The following is a 16,695-nucleotide window of genomic DNA, read 5'->3' on the forward strand; positions in this document are numbered from 1 at the left end:
CGGCCCAGGGGGCAGGCAGTGTGGGGCACACGCCTGGCTCTGCCTTCTCCCAGCTTCCCCTGCATCTGGGAACCGTGGTCCAAGCAGCCGGTGAGTTCAAAGGCTCCCAGAGCAGCCAGGAGGAGGGTCCTCGGACTTAGGCCAGGGAGCCACGAGCCAGCGCCAACCTCGGGGCACTTGGCCAGGAATGGCACCAGACCCAGGGCTGCGTCTTCACAGACTTGGGCCTCCCTGTCCCACGGGCTGCGAGTGAGACCGACTCTCCCCGGGGGCTGTGGGGCCACGTAGCCTCCGCTGTGTTGGTGCGTAGCCCACACTCAAGGCCGCCACCCCCACGAACCAACAACAGTGTGGCCGAGCAGCCTTGCTCAGCCCACCCCAGCCCCAGGTGCTGCCAGGGGCCACCAGACTAGGTCATGCAGCTAGCCAATCAGAGCCCTATGTGTGCCCCCCGCCCTCCCATGCCTAGCAGGGCCAGGGTGTCCTGCCCAAATCAAATAGGCCGTTTGTGGAGAGACGTCTCTCTCTCCGAGGGATGCTGGCCCTAAGGAAGGCGGGGGCGAAACCCTAAGAGCAGGATGCCAAGGAGGTGAGGGTGGGAAAGGCCACTGAGCCTCTGGATGAGGTGAACTGGCTGACTAGTGACAGTCACAGGACGGTGGGTCCTGTGGTTTTCTCCGTTTTTCAGATAAGGAAACTGAAGCTCAGAGAGGTTAAGGTCACCAGACCACTAAATGGCAGAGCAGAGGTTTCCAGAGGAGCCCCTGTAGCCAAGCACCCAGCCCCAACACCACACCCAGTCAGACAACCCAGGACAGTGGGTGGAGAAAGAAGGAGGCCATGGCTGGAAACGAGCCCAGACCCGGGCCCATAAGCTGGTGATGGAGGAAGACAGAGGGCCCCAGCCTGGGGGGGCACAGGAAGGTGCCAACTGGACCAAGGCACTGATCAAGTGGAACTAACCTATGCCAGGCACTGGGGACTGTCAGGCCTCACTGGGCCTCCTCACAGCCCCACAAGGCTGGGGACTCCGTGTCCTCTTCTCTCCGAGGCTAGGAGACGGACTCCTGTCCCTTTACCCAAAGTCCCCGGGAGCCAGAGGTGGGGCCCAGATAATGGGAGGGGGTATGGCCTAGGGCTTGGCCACTCCTCAGGACCCCAGGGCCAGCAGGGCAGGGTAATGCCAAGGGAAGGCGAACGGTAGTGCCCTCTCGGGGCCTTGAGCAGGAAGACCTTCGAGAGAATTCCACAGCACACAGCCTTTGCTCTGCCGCTGGGGCGCGTAGGCTGACCCTTGGCCTCCCTGTGCCTGGGTGTCCTCGTCTATACAATGGAGGTGGTGCTCCTCCCTCTGGAGGCTCCTGGGACTCTCAGGAGCAGGTCCCGCAGCAGGAGTTGAGCGATTACCGGGGAAGCGGCACCGCGGCGGCAGGGGGCCCACACCCAACCCGGCCTGGGGCAGCAGGAGAGCAGGGAGAGGGATCCAAGCCAAGGACAGTGCCTGGACAGATGCCCAGGACTCCAGAGGCTCAAGTGCTAAGAACTGCGTGAGTCCGAATATAAGGCAAGACCTTGCTCCCCAAAAAGCTAGATCCGTCAGGAGTGAGGGTGTCCCCTTGCCCTTGAGTGGTCACAGGCCTCATGCTACAGAGGCTCATTCCGTTTTCTGGAGCCAAAAAGTACCGGTTGGGGAAGACCCGTTTAGCAAAGACAACCCCGAGCAGCGTCATGTGGAATGCATGAAGGTCCCCTGGCGGAACTGGCCGGTGGGGGGTAGGGGGAGATGAGGAAAGGCAAAGAAACCATGAAGATTCAGTCGTTATTGCTGAGGGCGTGGCCTGTGACCTCACCCTCTACGAGTGTTAGTTGGGGGACAGGCAAGTATTCTGAAGGCCTCTGGACATTTGGGGAGGTAAGTGTTGGGGAGCTCGCCCACTCCTACAGGATCGAGTTTTTAGATCCACCCGTTGGGATGTTACACCAAGAGGCACTTGCGTCTTGGGAAACAAATTCTGGGGACACCATCGTGCTCTTCGCCAGCAGACCCACAGCACTGTGGGCCCCCGGGAGCCCGCAGACCCCGAGGCCGATGACACAGATGACGAACTCGTTTTTGCGGGTGGTGGTGTTTTTTTTGTGGTTCGTTTGTTTTTGCAAAATACGAGTGCAAAAGAGCAGCTCTATATTTTGTGCGATACATCATTAAATTTGAACATGCAAGACAATGAATGACTGAATGTTACTCGATTTTTTTACCTAGATCCATCCCCTAAAAGTTTGTCCACGTTGGCACGAACTTGATTTGGGCTCTCTTCACCGGGAAAGTGCAGGGACAGGAGTCTGCCAGGTGAGGTGACGGCAGGACCACCTGAGGCCCCGTCCGGGGTCCAGGCTAAACACCCGGCTTTCTCCCGAGAGGCTTTCTCCCGAGACAGAGGAGGGTGTTTTAGGAAGGCACTGAGGAATGCGTTGAAGGGGGCCCGGGTGGGCTGGGGGTGGGGGAACCGTATGGGGAGGCTTCACTGCCTCCAGGGCGGGGGCCCGGCCAGTGGGGGAAGGCCGACATTTCAAACATGTTTACCGAGCAGAGTCGGCGAGGCTTGGGGACCAGACTGCAGGGGACGGGGAGGAGCAGGGCTGCCCGAAGATGGGGACGGTAGGCAGAGGGGGGTCACGGGGAGGGCTGTCAAGGGGGGTGAGGGCAGTGAGTCCACCTGGGACTCAGGGAACCCAGGTGTTTACTCGTTTTTGAGAGAGAGAGAGAGAGAGAGACAGACAGACAACACAAGTGGGGGAAGGGCAGGGAGAGGGAGACACGGAATCCGAAGCAGGCTCCAGCCCCCGAGCCGTCAGCACAGAGCCGGACGCGGGGCTCGAACCCACCGACCGCAGGATCGTAACCTGAGCCGAAGTCGGACGCTCAACCGACGGAGCCACCCGGGCGCCCTTTTTTAAACGTTTTTAAAATTTCATTTTAAAACCTGTCAGATCTCACTTTAGTTTCCTGTTCCCTACAGATATTTTCAAGTCTGTCTTTTATTTCCTTCAACCAGTAAAAATGAAGTAGCCTGTGGCTGACCGTGCCGGTGCCATTCTGGTCTGTACGGGTCTGCCTCCATTGCCTGCTTTCTGCAGGCTCTCGGTCACGACGCGGCTTCCTTCTGTACCTGGCCACCTCGCTCTGTATCTTGTGCACCACAAATATAAAACTGTTTACTTAAGTAACTCAAATCTGGGGTGAAAGTGCCTCCAGAGATTTGTTTGCTCCTGCTGCGCACCTGGGGTGAGGTCACCGTAACTGAACGTCAAGGTTCTGTGGACTCAACGGGGATCTGGCCCCAGCCTCCAAGCTCCTGTGAGGACAGTTCTGGCTCACCCTGCCCCCGAGGGTGTCTAGTGTAGCCCTATGGCACCTCTGCTTTGTGGACCAAGGAAGGACTAGACTGCCTGCCTGGGGCCAGCCCTTGAGTTGGACTTGTACCCAGCTCACTCCCACAAGGGCCTCCGCAAACATCCGGCTCAGTTTGCAGTTAGTTCTTGCGAAGCGAGATGCTCACCTGTCCACGCGCTCAAGAAAAACAGATTAGAGAGTGGAGGTGGCAGAGGCTTAGGAAGGGCACCCATGCCCAGTCCTCAAGGGCTGTCACACAGAGGGGGAACGGGCCCGGGAGCAGGGCCAGAGCCAGCCAGGACCATGCAGCGGGGCAGAGCAGGACTAAGAAATGGGGAGACTTGTAACTGAACGGCAGACTGCGAGATCTCCTCAGACACTGGTGGGGAATGTCACAGAGGCGGTTCCGACCCCACGTTCGGGGGCTGGGAGGGACTAGAGGTCTTGGAGAGCTTATGATTTTATGGTGTTTGCCGTAGCCTTGCCCCTCAGGGTCACATGTCCCCAAAGGCACCCCCAGCTTCCTCTCATGAGTTCATGTGCTCAGGCCGCCAGAGTTCAAGATTTTATTTTAAAACAATAGTAAACAATTTCATTGATTTTTCTTAAATCAAACCACCTCACACTTGGCTTGTCTCAGGCAAAAAGTAAAAAATAAAAGTAAGAAGGGAAGGGGAGGAAAACGTGGGGACTGACCAACCTTCCCCAGAAATAGGCCCCTGGTCCTGGCATCCGGAATGGCTTTTGGACACTGTCTTTACCAAATGAGAAAAGAAAGCACCGGAATATTGTGCTTCAGCAGCAGATTAGGAACCTCCACAAAGAAAAAAGGGTGGGGTGGGGGGTGTAGAACACAGCTCCCGAGCAGCTTGGTTCAATTCTCGAAACTTCCAAAGAGTCTGGAAGCATCTCTTCTCCACAACTCCATCTGAGAGTCAGACTTCAGAGATCGGGTTCCATGCCGGACAGTGGGGATCTGGGCACCCACACCCCGGACACAGGCTTAAGGGCACCCGAGCAGGTGCCCAGGCTCTCGGGAGGGCATCGGGAAGGACAAGGGAACGTTCAGAGCACATGGAAGGAAAGAAAGGAAAGGGAAGGACAGGGACATCACGCACCCACGGCTCCACTCCCCTCACCCGGCTCCTGGTTCCTCTGCCCTTTGTTGGGGTGGAGATGAAAACTAACTGCTACTAGATGGCAGGACAAAAAAGAGCTGTAAACAGCCTGGGTTTGCTCACCCACATGTGCAGGCTCTTTTGTCAGAAGGGGACCATTGTCTTGGGGACAGGGGACCGGAGAAAGCCCTTGTGGTGCAGGGTCGACATGGGGTAGAGAACAATGATAGCAGCCGCCAGATGCGCGCTCTCTCTGGGCCCTGCCCCCCAGACAAGGAAACACTGAACGAAGTTCTGGAATGGCATTGGTGGCACGGAGGGCGTGGGGGGTGCTTGTCTCCTCCTGGGCCCCCAGGCCACCTCTCAGGCCGAGGGAGCGGCGGTCCGTCCCCTGGGCCCAGGGCAAAGGGCCCCGGGGAGGCTGACCTCAGCCCCAACTCTGTGTGCAGGGCATCCAGGGCAGAGCAGATGGGCCCTTCCCGCCCCGTCCCCAAAAGCCCATCTGCCTTTGACAAAACCAAAAAATAAATAGTGTGTATTTTTCACGCCACCTGGATTTCCTGGCCCCGCGACCAGGGGCGCAAGCCCTCCTCCTCTCTACGCCACACCCCGGTGCCCATGCCGAGGGCGCTCTCCGCCTGACCAGGGGCCAGCAGCAGCACAGCGAGGGTCTCTGGCCGTGTGCCCCTTGGCAGCAGGCCCTCCAGGGTCCCGGTTGAGGGGCCGGCTCGGCCCTTTGGTCCACCTTGTTCATTAAAATTAAAAGAAGGAAAAAAAGGCTCCACTTGGTGACTTGGGTCTGTAGAGGTCTCTGCTTCAACCCTCTGTCATTCTGTCCATCCTGCAAGGCATCGTGCAGGCCAGATCTGGAGGCTGGACCCAGCCACACTCGCCGGTCACTGCAGTTTCGTCCCCAGCTTACGTTGTCTGTTCCTGCAAAGTGGGGGATGGGGGTCAAATGTGAGGAGGATTCCGGGGCGGGGGGCGGGAGGGGGCGGGGTCAAATGAGGGGACTCCTGGCACTCAGTGACCCATGCCCTCAGCTGTCCCCTCCCTATCCACGGTCCCATCAAAATGGGTGAATGCCCACCCCGGTAGCCCCAGTGATTGACTCAAGCTGGGCTGATCAGAGCTGCTGCCCTAGCACCTGGGATTTGGACCCTAGAGAGGATCGGTGTCTCTGGCCCGGGACTGTGTCCCAGACATCTCGGCTCTGGAGTTCAGGAACAGAGCCAGGAGACTGCGGCAGAGGTGGGGCCCAGGACGAGAGACCTGAAGCCAGAGGGACCTGGCTGGAATCCAACTAATTATGGGGATGGCAGATAAGCCAGCACAAGCAGGGCTCTGTTATCAACAACTGAAACAGACAAAAGATAGCGGGTTCTCCACCTGGAAGCGCGTAAGCAAAGACAGAAGGACCGATGGATGTTATACAGGGGACTTGAGTTATCTGGTTGGAGGAAGGACTATATCCATGATGGGCCCAGCCACCTGGGGGAAGCAGGGATAGCGTCCCCCATCTTCTAACGGGGCTCATTGAGGCTCAGAAAGGAGAATGAATGGGCTTGACTAGAGTCCCACATAACTTTCAGAAAATGGGGGCGCCTGGGTGGCTCAGTCAGTTGAGCGTCCGACTTTGGCTCAGGTCATGATCTCGCGGTTTGTGAGTACAAGACCCGCGTGAGGCTCGCTGCTGTCAACACAGTGGCCACTTCCGAGCCTCTGTCCCTCTCTCTCTCTCTCTCACACTCCCCTCCGCTGCTCACAGTCTCTCAAAATTAAAGTTAAAAAAATTTTTTTTTTAATTCAGAAGACGAACCATGCCCACCAGACAGATCCTGCATGATGTGGCCCCAGGGACCACATCCCCTGTCCCTGTCCCCTCATTCCCTGAGCTCCAGCCACATCGGCCTCTGTCTATTTGGAAGACTCACCAAGTGTCATCCTGCCTCAGAAGCTTTTCGGGTGCTGTTCCCTCAGGATCTTGTCACGGGCTCTCAGGCCCAGGGCACCAATCACACAGGTGCTTCATTCCTCCTGTCCCCCCTGCTTGCCGTGACCATCTCGCTCTGTGCTACCCAACAGCCCGGCACAGAGCAGGTGCACATGGAAATTTTGGTTGATGAAGGCAGGTGGCGGCCAGCCAGGTGGGGTGGGGCTGGGCCAGGAGGGGCCCTTCCACCAGTAATGGGATTGCCTGCCCTAACCCCCTCAAATCCCCTTTCCTCATGGATCCAGGACTTTACCCTTAAGCTCATTAGGATAATTTGGACCACGATGCACCAGACAGATTTCTCGGATGCCGCGACACCCTGCCCCAGCCTGCCCCCGGGCTCCTCTCGCCAGCATCCCCCAGGAAACCTCCCAGGCTTACTCTGGAGCCTGGCCTCACCTCAGCTTCCCTTCTGAGCCTGGGGAGAAACCAGGCGTTCCTCAGCCCAGCTGACACCCCACCCAGGATTTGGGGTGAGTGGACAAGGACAGTCGAGTCAGGAGGCTCCAGAGCCCAGCTTTGCTCCCACTTGCTATGCATCCACGGGCAGCCCCTAACTTCCTATGCCTCGGTTTACCCATCTGTAGGAAAGTGTCTGGACTAAATGACCCCCAGGGGCATCCACATTCGGCAACGTTGAGAATCTCGGCTGCCCAGCTGTCTGGTTCCGAACTGCAGAGACTACAAGCACAGCTCTGGGCCAGACGGCCTGGGTTTCTTGCCAAGCTCCCCCATCCACCATCTGCAAATCCCCAGTCAAGTGACTCCTCCTCTCTTCCTTTGAGCCTCCGTTTCTCCTCCGTAAAGTGGGCCCCAAGGGAGGTTCAATGAGGTAGTACAAGAAAAGTGCTCAGGCAAGTGCCTGGCTATTGGGGAGCCCTCCGAAACAGGGGGCCCCACTGAGTCAGGACCCAGTGACTGCTGTCCCCTGACTCACCTGGCTTCTGCCCGGGTTACCGTGTACTCAAACCAGAGTACGTTGGGAATGAGGCTCGTGTCTCGGATGAGGAAGAACTCAGAGATAGGCCTGGAGAGACAGACACCCAGAAAGCCAGGACCGCATCAGGACGTGAGCCTATCACCAAACCAGACTCCCCCGCCAGTGCCTGGGGCTGGTGATGCACCCTCCCCCCACTGCTCAGAGAGCCTTTGCCTGGCCTGTGACCCAGCTGCTGAGAGACCCAGACATGTCGCCAGTGTGACACTCGGGCAGAGGCACTGCCCCACGGTGTGCATAGCCCAGTAGGCCTCAGGCTGCTTCCTAAGTCCTTGAGAGCCTAGTTGAGGACAGAAAATGGTACCCTGGCTTCTGGGCTTGAGAAAAACCCTGGGGGAGGAGGATGCCAGGCAAGCAGGGCCTGCAGCCCATGCCCACCAGACGCGGGGACGCTAGGGCCCTCCCAGGGGGCCCGAGGCTGGGGGCAGAGGCGGGTGGGGCAGCCACAAGGCCAGGAGGCAGTTACCAGGCTGCTATCCTAGGGAACAGCGGGGTGAGGACCTCCTGGGTGAAGACGAACCAGGCGATGGCCATGAGGCTCCCAGCAACGCCCCCATAGAGCACCTGGCTCCAGGTGTGATACAGCAGGTAGACCCTGGGCCAAGGACAGAGGGAAGTTCATGAAAGCCAGCCGGCCACAGGCCTGCACGATCTCCCAGCCCGAGTGCCGGCTTCCCAGGGACCTATGCGTGCACACGGCAGGGACGCACGCAGATGGGACAGACTCCTGTGACTACACAGCCTCCAAGCTATTTCCAGAAGGAGGCAGGGGGTTGGACCCCAATGGCTGCTCCCCCAACCACACAACTGAAGGGCTGGTTCGGCTGGGATCTGCCTTCTGTTCAGCCTTCGGCTCTGAGTTTGTCTCCAAGAAGCTCCTCTGGGACACTGGGAACAGATGGCTGATGTGTGCAGGTGTCCCCAGGACCTTGGGCTCAGCCCAGAGGAGAGAGCATGGACTGGGCTAGAAGGGGAAGCCGGAGTCCTAGCCCTTTAAAACAAGGGGCCTGGGACCCCCTTCCCAGCGCTGCTCTACAGGCTGTGGGACTCCGGTCCACACGGAGGTCCAACAGGGACCACAAATCCAGCCAGATCCCAGTGGGCGGGGTGGGGGTGGGGGTGGTAGGGGCTCTCCCTCGCTCCATACCTGCTATAGGAGACTAGAAAGGCCGCGGTGAGAAGACCCAGGGAGAGCACGTGCCTCCACAGCAAGTCCAGGAACCTGGCGTTGTTTGTTTGGTGCATTCTAGGAAAACAGGCCCATCAGGTGGCCTCAGCCCACAGCCTGGAGCCCAGGCCTCCCAAACAGCCCCCAGCCCTCTCCAAATACTGCTTGGACATGTCTTCCTTGGTGGCAGCTCCTCCCACCCCTGGCAGAGGCCAAGCCCCAAGGGTGTCCGAAGGGCTGAGAGTGAGTTCCTGGCAGAGCCCAGCCTGGGCCAGTTCAAGGCCACCCCGGCCAGAGCAGAAGCTTACCTTAAATACAGGAAAAGGAAGGAATAGACGGAGAAGAACCACATGAACTGGGAATGGCTGGAGGGCATCCCGTACTTGGTGCCCACTGCCTCGTGGGGGCCTGGGAGAACAGAGCAGGATGGAAGGATGTAGGCGTCGCGGTAGCATCCTGACCTGGGCACCCCCAGACCCCACGGCCCAGGCCCTACCTCCACAGGGCCGTGGCTCCTGGATGACGTGTTTGATCAGCCAGTTGACCCCCTCGTTCAGTGCCAGGCCCCCGAGGAATGAGATCTGCCAGGAAGATATGTGGTCAGCTGGGCCTCTGTGCCTACTAGCCACCACCCAGGCCCAGAGACTGTGGCATCTGATCGAGCCTCCCAGCCCAACCAGTAAACAACCCAGAAGGTGAAGGCAGGGAAAGCAAAGTAGCTGGGATTAAACGGTGCAGAGCCCCTCCTCCCTGGCGTGGGGGCAGCGGACGGCTGGGCAGGGCCGGACTCACTCACCGTGTGCAGTTCCCGCTTGAATATGATGAGGGTCACAAAACCAACAATGACAAATACAGGGCTGAGGCTCAGGTAGGCAAGGAGGTGGCCAGAGAGATCACCTGGGGGGGAGGGGGAGGTTGGGGCAGACAGGGAGAACAGGATGAGCCACGCACAGTAGTCAGAAAAGGGGCCAGCACCCAGCAAGTCAAGTGAGGTCTGAGCCAGAAAAGAGGCCCCAGGAGGGCCCAGAGGGCAGGACCAGGCAGCCATGGACGCCTCAGTCAACCAGGGTACCATACCAACTCAGTCATGGGCACAAGCCCTAATGTGCATGGTGTAAAGCAGGTGCTTCACTGGCCCCATTCTGTGGATGAACAAACTGGGACCCATATGGGTTGCGTGACTTGCCTGGAGTCGCACAGTGAGAAAGCAATGAGGTCTGGACTAAAATCCTAGCCTCGGGCCTGGTCCAGGTAGTAAACCCACCACCCAAAGCAGGAATTTGAACCCAGCCGGGTCTGAGCTAAGAGGCCAGGCCCCGTATCCCAAGGCTGCCTGGCAGGCATACAAGGGCCTCTGGAACACAGTGCCGTGCTGGGGCTGCGCCAGCCTTGTCCTGGGCCTCCAGGGGAACCTGATCGTCTCTGGACCCTGCAGGCTCCCGACAGGGACCAAGTGAGGAGAGGGGCGAGGCTGCTTTGGCCAATATGGCAGCCTCTCCACTGGCAAAAAACTGGCACCTCCTACCCGCTTTTCACCCTGCTAACGGGCCTGGAAAGGAGGCCATGCAAGGATCAGGAACCCTTTTGAGAGCTGAGGACACTGAAACCAAGAGACAAGAGCCACTTTCCCCTTTGGTTAACGGCAGAGCTGACAGTGAGTCCAAAGGCTGCCCTCATCATCAGAGATTGGACGCTGCGTGGCTACTCTGGGGTCAAAGGGCATGCATGGGGCTCATGGAGCAGTTCCTGTGGCAGTGAAAAGGGGATATTAGCACCCACATCTTACAGCTGTGTGAGCTTTGATGCGGCCAGGCCTGTGAGACACCCAGCTCAGCCCCTGGCACCCCGGACACTTCCATGTTGGGAGAACCCAGCAGGGGAAATGGTCCACACCACCAGCCTGGCTTCACACAGGCAGCAGGAAGGTGCCCACGCAGGGCTGAGGTCAGAGTCCAGGTTGAAGAGATAGATGCTCCCACACCTGGCCTCACTCACATCTATCCACGGTAGGACTGGCTTGGAACTGGCATGGGGGTGGGGGATAGGCCAGCAACCTGGGTCAAAGGCTAGTGCTGCCCCAAGCCCACTAGGTGACACTGGGTGAGGCCCTCCCCTTTTCTAGGCCTTTGTCTCCTCCCTCATCTACCTGATGGCCTGGTCCCTTCCAGCTCTGAGACTCTGGGTCTCTTGGCTACCCAGCTGATGCCTGGCCTGTCCCACAGCCGATGCTACCCTTGGACCCTCCCGCAGGTGCTGTAGAGACTCTGGCCTCACCACTCTGATCTAAGCCCCTCCATGGTTCCCTCTGCCCTTGGGATGAACCCCATCTCAGCTCAGCTCATCAGGCCCTGCAGTCCTCCCACCTCTGCCACAGTTCCCAGGACAGAACTCTAGTTCCCTGAATGATCCTGGCCCTGTCCCACTTCTGGACCTTTGCACACACAGGCTCCCCCAATCAAGATGCTGCCTGGGTTAATGCAACAGAAATTAAGTACCCACCACAGCTGCAAAAAAAAAAAAAAAAAAGAGAGAGAGAGAGAGACGTTCCTGCCATTGCAGAGCTCTAAGTCTGTGGGGGAATCTGTAACCAGGGCATCGCTTATGATGCACTCGTTAGTATAGATATGGGGCCAGTGTTTCTCCCTCTACACGGTAGGCTCCAGGAGAGCAGGACGGGGTCTCTACACCCTGCTCAATCCCCCAAGCCCAGTACAGCATCTGGCACTTAAGTAGGCTCAAAACTGATGCTAAACGAGTAGAGAAGGGGTGAAGGAAGCAAGGATCAGTGTGATGAGGGCACGAAAGGGGCTACAGAGGACTCAGCAGAGGACTAGACCTCAGAGAAGGCCCCCAGATTCAGCCAGGTCCCTCCTCCAGACACCCACAGTCCCTGCAAAGGGTCCCTCGTCACAGCCTGTGTCGTGCCGCTCATGAACACCAGGTTCCTTCTTCTCATTTGTGAGCAGAGAAGCTAATCAGAGGCCACGGAGGGGAAATAATGAAGGTACTAAGGCTTAGGCAAGTTCCTTCCCCTCTCCAGGCCTCAGTTTCCCTCATGTAAAGTGGGTTTTCTTCACAGTCCATAGCGCAGGGGGCATATGGGCCTGTTCATCGTTCTAAACGCAGAGCTAGCTCAGGACCTAGCACCCAGGAGGTGCTCAGCAAATACCAGCTGAATGAATGGTGGGCATTAATGGTGGGTGGGTGGGTGGGCAGGTACAGTCCAGTGCCTGGCAGGGCTGCCCTGCCCCCAGTATAACCCAGCATACTTAGGGTCAAAGTTCCCTGGCATCCAGCCCTGGGGCCCTCAGCAGGGTCAGGTTCTCACATCTCTGCACCAGAGAGAAGCGTGAGTAGACCCCCCCCACCCCCCGTCCTGGGGCAAATCAGGGCTCCATGAGGGGCCCCCAGCCTCACCCAATACCCAATCATCCTACCCAGGGAGGGTGGGTTGGCCCTGAGGGTCCTGGGAAGACAATATTAACTGCAGTTCCACGCTGAATGCTCATTGTGTCCCAGGCATGGCACTCAGCATTTCTCACACCTCGTGTTGTTTCTCACATCGCCACTAGAAGGAACGCACTGTGATCAGTCCCACTTTAGAGATGAACTGACTGAGGCACAGAGAGGCGAAGTCACTTGCACCAAGCCTCAGCCCGAACTTGAGCCCAGATACCTCTGATCCTAAGGCCCAAGCTCTACACCGCTCTACTGGCCTCCAGAACGGTCGCTAAAGGACCTCTCGGCTGGAAAACACAGCACTTCTAGAGATGCATCTGATTGGGAAACTCCAGAAATCAGATCCCAGGGGCCGCCTGTCCCCTCCTCCGGTTCCCTCTGTCGCGGAGCAGGGCCCTGCTCAGGGCGTGGCACAAGTACTCAAACAACGAAAAGCTTCCCGGCCTCGGTTTGCACACTCCCAGCAATGGGGAGCTTTTTGCAGCCCCAAAGCGCTGTTTGAAGGAAACAGGCACTCCCTGCACGCAGACGAGGGAGTCTGGCTTCTCTGATTCCAGGGAGGGCAGGGAAGAAGGACCCAAGTCCAGGCCAGTCATCCTTCCCCGCCTCACGCGGACCCCCAGCCCCATTACAGCCCACCCACGTCCCGGGACCCGGGGGAGCGGCCCGACGGCGCAGCCGCAGAGTGCGCGAGCGAGCCGCTCACAATTTCGCCCAGCTCATCGCCGCACCACTGCGCCTGCGCGGCGCGCGCGCCGGCCGAACCCCTCCATGGCTCACTATTTGACAGTTCCCACCTCGGTCCCCCGGCGCCCCCTCCGCGGGCTCGCGCCGGCCGGAGCGCCCGGGGCTGATGACCCGGCCCCAGGAAGGCGTCCTGCAAGGCGGGACCGCCTTTTACCTGTAGGATATTCGACGTGGGTGAGGGTCACCGGCCGCCATGAAGCGGGGAGCGAGCACTGTCCGTCCGCTGCCATCTTACCCGGAGACCGGGCTTCGCCGAGCAGCCAATGGGGAGCCAGGGGGGCGGTGGTCCTGACCTATCACGCCGGGGAGGCGCCGCGTGCCCAATCGGAGGCCGATACAGGTACCGGCGCAGCCATTTAGCGTGCCGGCCCTGAGGCTGACCCGAGTGGCGAATCAGAGAGCCGGGCCCCGGAGCATGCGAGCCGACCGAGCCGGCGTCCAATCCAGGGCGAGCACAGGTAGGAGCCTGGCCAATCAGAGAAGAGGAGGGTTCCAGCACACAACAGAAAGGAGAACAGCCAATCATAAAGTGAAGCGGGCTCACGATGTGAGCAGGACGGGCCAATCAGGCTCTAGCTTGGGGGGCGTGTTGAACTTTGGTGGGAGCTTTGGTTTGTCTGCAGAGGCTTCCCCTGCACCCCAAGCCCGGCCGAGTTTGGCGGGCGCTGGGCTCCCGTAAGAAGACATACTCGAAGCGGGGAAGCAGCCTCGGCACGTTGGGGTCAGAGCCGATCCACTTTTGCTTATGAGTAAACTGAGGCCAAAAACCCAGAAGGGACTTCTTTTTCTCTGTTTACTGGCCGGCGGCACTTCTGTTAAAAGTGTGTGGGGTGGAGGAGGGGACCCGCGGGGGCGGGGCGCACACTCGGCGCCCTAAATGCTTTACAGAACGGAAGCTTAACTGATGCTCGGCGAGGATGTTGAAGTGAAGTTGAGAAAGACTCCTTTCTTTCATTCCATTAGTAAAGATGCTTTGATTCAGTTACGTTTATTTTGCTTTAGGCATCTTGAGAGCATTTTTTTTTTTTTTTAACGTTTATTTATTTTTCAGACAGAGAGAGACACAGCATGAACGGGGAAGGGGCAGAGAGAGAGGGAAACACAGAATCTGAAGCAGGCTCCAGGCTCTGAGCCATCAGCCCAGAGCCCGACGCGGGGCTCGAACCCGCGGACCGCGAGATCGTGACCTGAGCGAAGTCGGACGCTTAACCGACTGAGCCACCCAGGCGCCCCTTGAGAGCATTTTAAACAAGAGGCCGGTTTTCCAGCTACAGCTTAGTTTCCCGGAAACATTCCTCTCCATGGCCACAAGGCACTGCGTAAACAGCCACACCTTGCCACCCACCTTTCCGTCTCCTGTCCCCACAGTCTCTACGGTTAGATTGAATTACTCAGGCCAAGCAAGATGCCCGGCCCTTCTTGTCTTCTGGCCTTAGTACAGGCTGTTGTGCTACCTGGAAAGCATCACCCCTTCTGCCCCACTTTGCCTAGCCAAGTCTGGCTCAGGTGTCTGTTCTCACTTAGAAGTTTCCGTGGCCAGGTGAGAGGCCCGCACGGGGTTCACAGTCGCAGCCCCTCTTCTCCCTCAGCACTGGACCATTATTGGTCTTGTCTGTCTTCCAGGAAGCAATGATTCTCTGACTTCATGCAGCACCAAGATCAGCTTGTAGAAATGCAGATTTCTGGGTCCCACTGGGGCCTGGGTTGATCCAGACTCCTGGGCTGGAGTCTTGGAGTCTGCATTCCTGTGTACTCTGGGGGCCCTGATGTAAGTACGTCTAGCCACACGTGGAGAAGTCTGGGCAACTTGAAGACAGGGCCTGTTACGGATTTGAGCCTGGCCCAGACCAGTGCTAGAAGAAATGCTTGATAAATAGCATAAGACCTTGTGAGAAGAATAAAGCTGAGGGTTCCACCGACCAGAGGGGCTCAGTCTGCCACAACCATGCGAGCCACAACCATGAGCTGAGCTGGGCTGAGTCCCGACAGGATGGTGACTCCACCCACCAGCAAGCCATGAGGGCCCACAGATGCTCTCAAGTGTACTCAGCTCCCATACGGCCCAGCCTGAGTTGGTCTGGGTCAGCTGGCCCCATCTCCCTGTCACCTGCCCTCCACTCCCTCAGGCACTGCCATTATTAGCCTGTGAGAAGCAGGAGGTGTGAGGAGTGGGCTGTGAGTTTCCCAGAATAATTCTCTGGCGCAGGACAGCCATCCCGAGCCTGGCTGCTTTGCCCCTGCCTGGTTGGCAGCCATTTCACTGATGAGCAAATAGGGCTAAAGACGCAAAGCCCCTGAAACCCAGACCTATCTGACTCCAGAGTCCTCTTGCCTCAGGGAGAGTGTTCTGGAGGAAGTGACAAAGAGGAGGAACTCTAAATTGAGAGGGAGTTGTCCAGAGTGGGATTTTCCTGGCAGAGGGAACAGTATCAGCAACTGTCCTGACCCCACAGTGTGGCTGGATGGAATGGGCAAAAGAGAGGGAGGGGGCAGGTGCTGGGGGAGGGGGACGGGCAGGGGCGTGGCCACCTAAAACTCTGCAGATTACCACCGATGGTGAGGACAGAAGAGAGCTCTGAAGGATGGGTTGGTTATTTGATTGGGCTTTGCTTCTTTAAAAAATTTTAAAAATTAGGGGTGCTTGCATGAATCAGTCGGTTGTGTGTCCGACTTCAGCTCAGGTCATGATCTTGAGGTTTGTGGGTTCGAGCCCCACATCAGGCTCTGTGCTGACAGCTCAGAGCCTGGAGCCTGCTTCAGATTCCAGATTCTGTGTCTCCCTCTCTCTCTCTCTGTCTCTGCCCCCCCCCCCAAACATAAACATTAAAAAAAAATTTTTAATACAATGTAACATTCATATAGGAGATTCCGAGAATTGAACGTGTACAGCTTGATGAAGTCCCACCAACTAAGCACATTTGTGTAAGCAGCCCACAGATCAAGAACCAGGGCTCTGGGAGACCCTGACACCCTGTCTAGTCACTCCAGGGTGACACCACACATTAGGTTGGTCTGAATTTTGTGTGTTTTTTTTTAAATTTTTTAATGTTTATTTATTTTTGACAGAGAGAAAGAGAGAGAGAGAGAGAGACTGAGCGGGGAAAGGGCAGAGAGAGAGGGAGACACAGAATCTGAAGCAGGCTCCAGGCTCTGAGCCGTCGGCACAGAGCCCGACACGGGGCTCGAACCCAGGGACCGCGAGATCATGACCCGAGCCGAAGCTGGACACTTTACCGACTGAGCCACCCAGGCGCCCCTGAATTTTGTACTTTCTATAAGCAGGATCCTACAGTAGGTACTTTTTGCAAGGGGCTTCCTTCACTAGCATTGCATTGGTGAGCTGTATCCATGCTGTAGCCTCTAGTTATGAGTTGTTCACTCTTGCCGAGCGGCATTCCATGATGTGAACACCCCACAGTTCCTTTTCCATTCGACTCTCGATGGACACTTGTGGGGGGGGGGGGTCAGGTTTGGGGAGTTACGAGTAGTGCTGCTCAGAACATCCTTGTGCATATCTTTGCCGCGCCAGAGGACGCATTTCTGACGGAGACGTGCGCGGGCGTCGTGCCAGGGTCCCGGAGACGGCGGAGATGGTGGGTCCAGCTGCTGTGTGGACGAGAGGCTGGGCGGTGTGGATGTGCACGTTGCAGGGAGGCTCCCGGGAGGCTGCAGGAGCCACCCGCCTCCTCCCTGAGCTGAGGGGTGGACCAGTGAGGCCCCCGGTATCGCCCCCAACAAACCGGAAGGTGCTCCACTCTTGGTCGCTTGCACTAACTTCACTACAGCCTGCAAAGCAGCTCGGAATGCGCCCAGAATATAGCT

At 57.9% G+C, this 16,695-nt stretch overlaps 1 protein-coding gene across 2 annotated transcripts; it reads right to left on the bottom strand.

The window, feature by feature from the left end:
* Positions 1–3,943: 3,943 nt before the first annotated feature.
* DOLPP1 (dolichyldiphosphatase 1) lies at positions 3,944–13,193 on the bottom strand. 2 transcript variants are annotated; one of them, XM_058693855.1, is made up of 8 exons: positions 13,028–13,173; positions 9,464–9,564; positions 9,164–9,248; positions 8,976–9,075; positions 8,647–8,745; positions 7,966–8,094; positions 7,440–7,529; positions 3,944–5,442 (listed from the first exon to the last, which is right to left on the bottom strand). In XM_058693855.1, the coding sequence occupies exons 1-8, from the start codon at positions 13,101–13,103 to the stop codon at positions 5,406–5,408; spliced, it is 717 nt and encodes a 238-aa protein (XP_058549838.1). In that variant the 5' UTR covers positions 13,104–13,173; the 3' UTR covers positions 3,944–5,405. The 2 variants fall into 2 exon arrangements, with proteins under 2 accessions (XP_058549838.1, XP_058549839.1); XM_058693856.1 differs by lacking the exon at positions 7,966–8,094 and having other exon boundaries at positions 13,028–13,193.
* Positions 13,194–16,695: the final 3,502 nt, after the last annotated feature.

This window comes from Neofelis nebulosa, chromosome 12, assembly GCF_028018385.1.
Source record: "Neofelis nebulosa isolate mNeoNeb1 chromosome 12, mNeoNeb1.pri, whole genome shotgun sequence".
In the NCBI taxonomy this organism is placed as follows: Eukaryota; Metazoa; Chordata; class Mammalia; order Carnivora; family Felidae; genus Neofelis; species Neofelis nebulosa.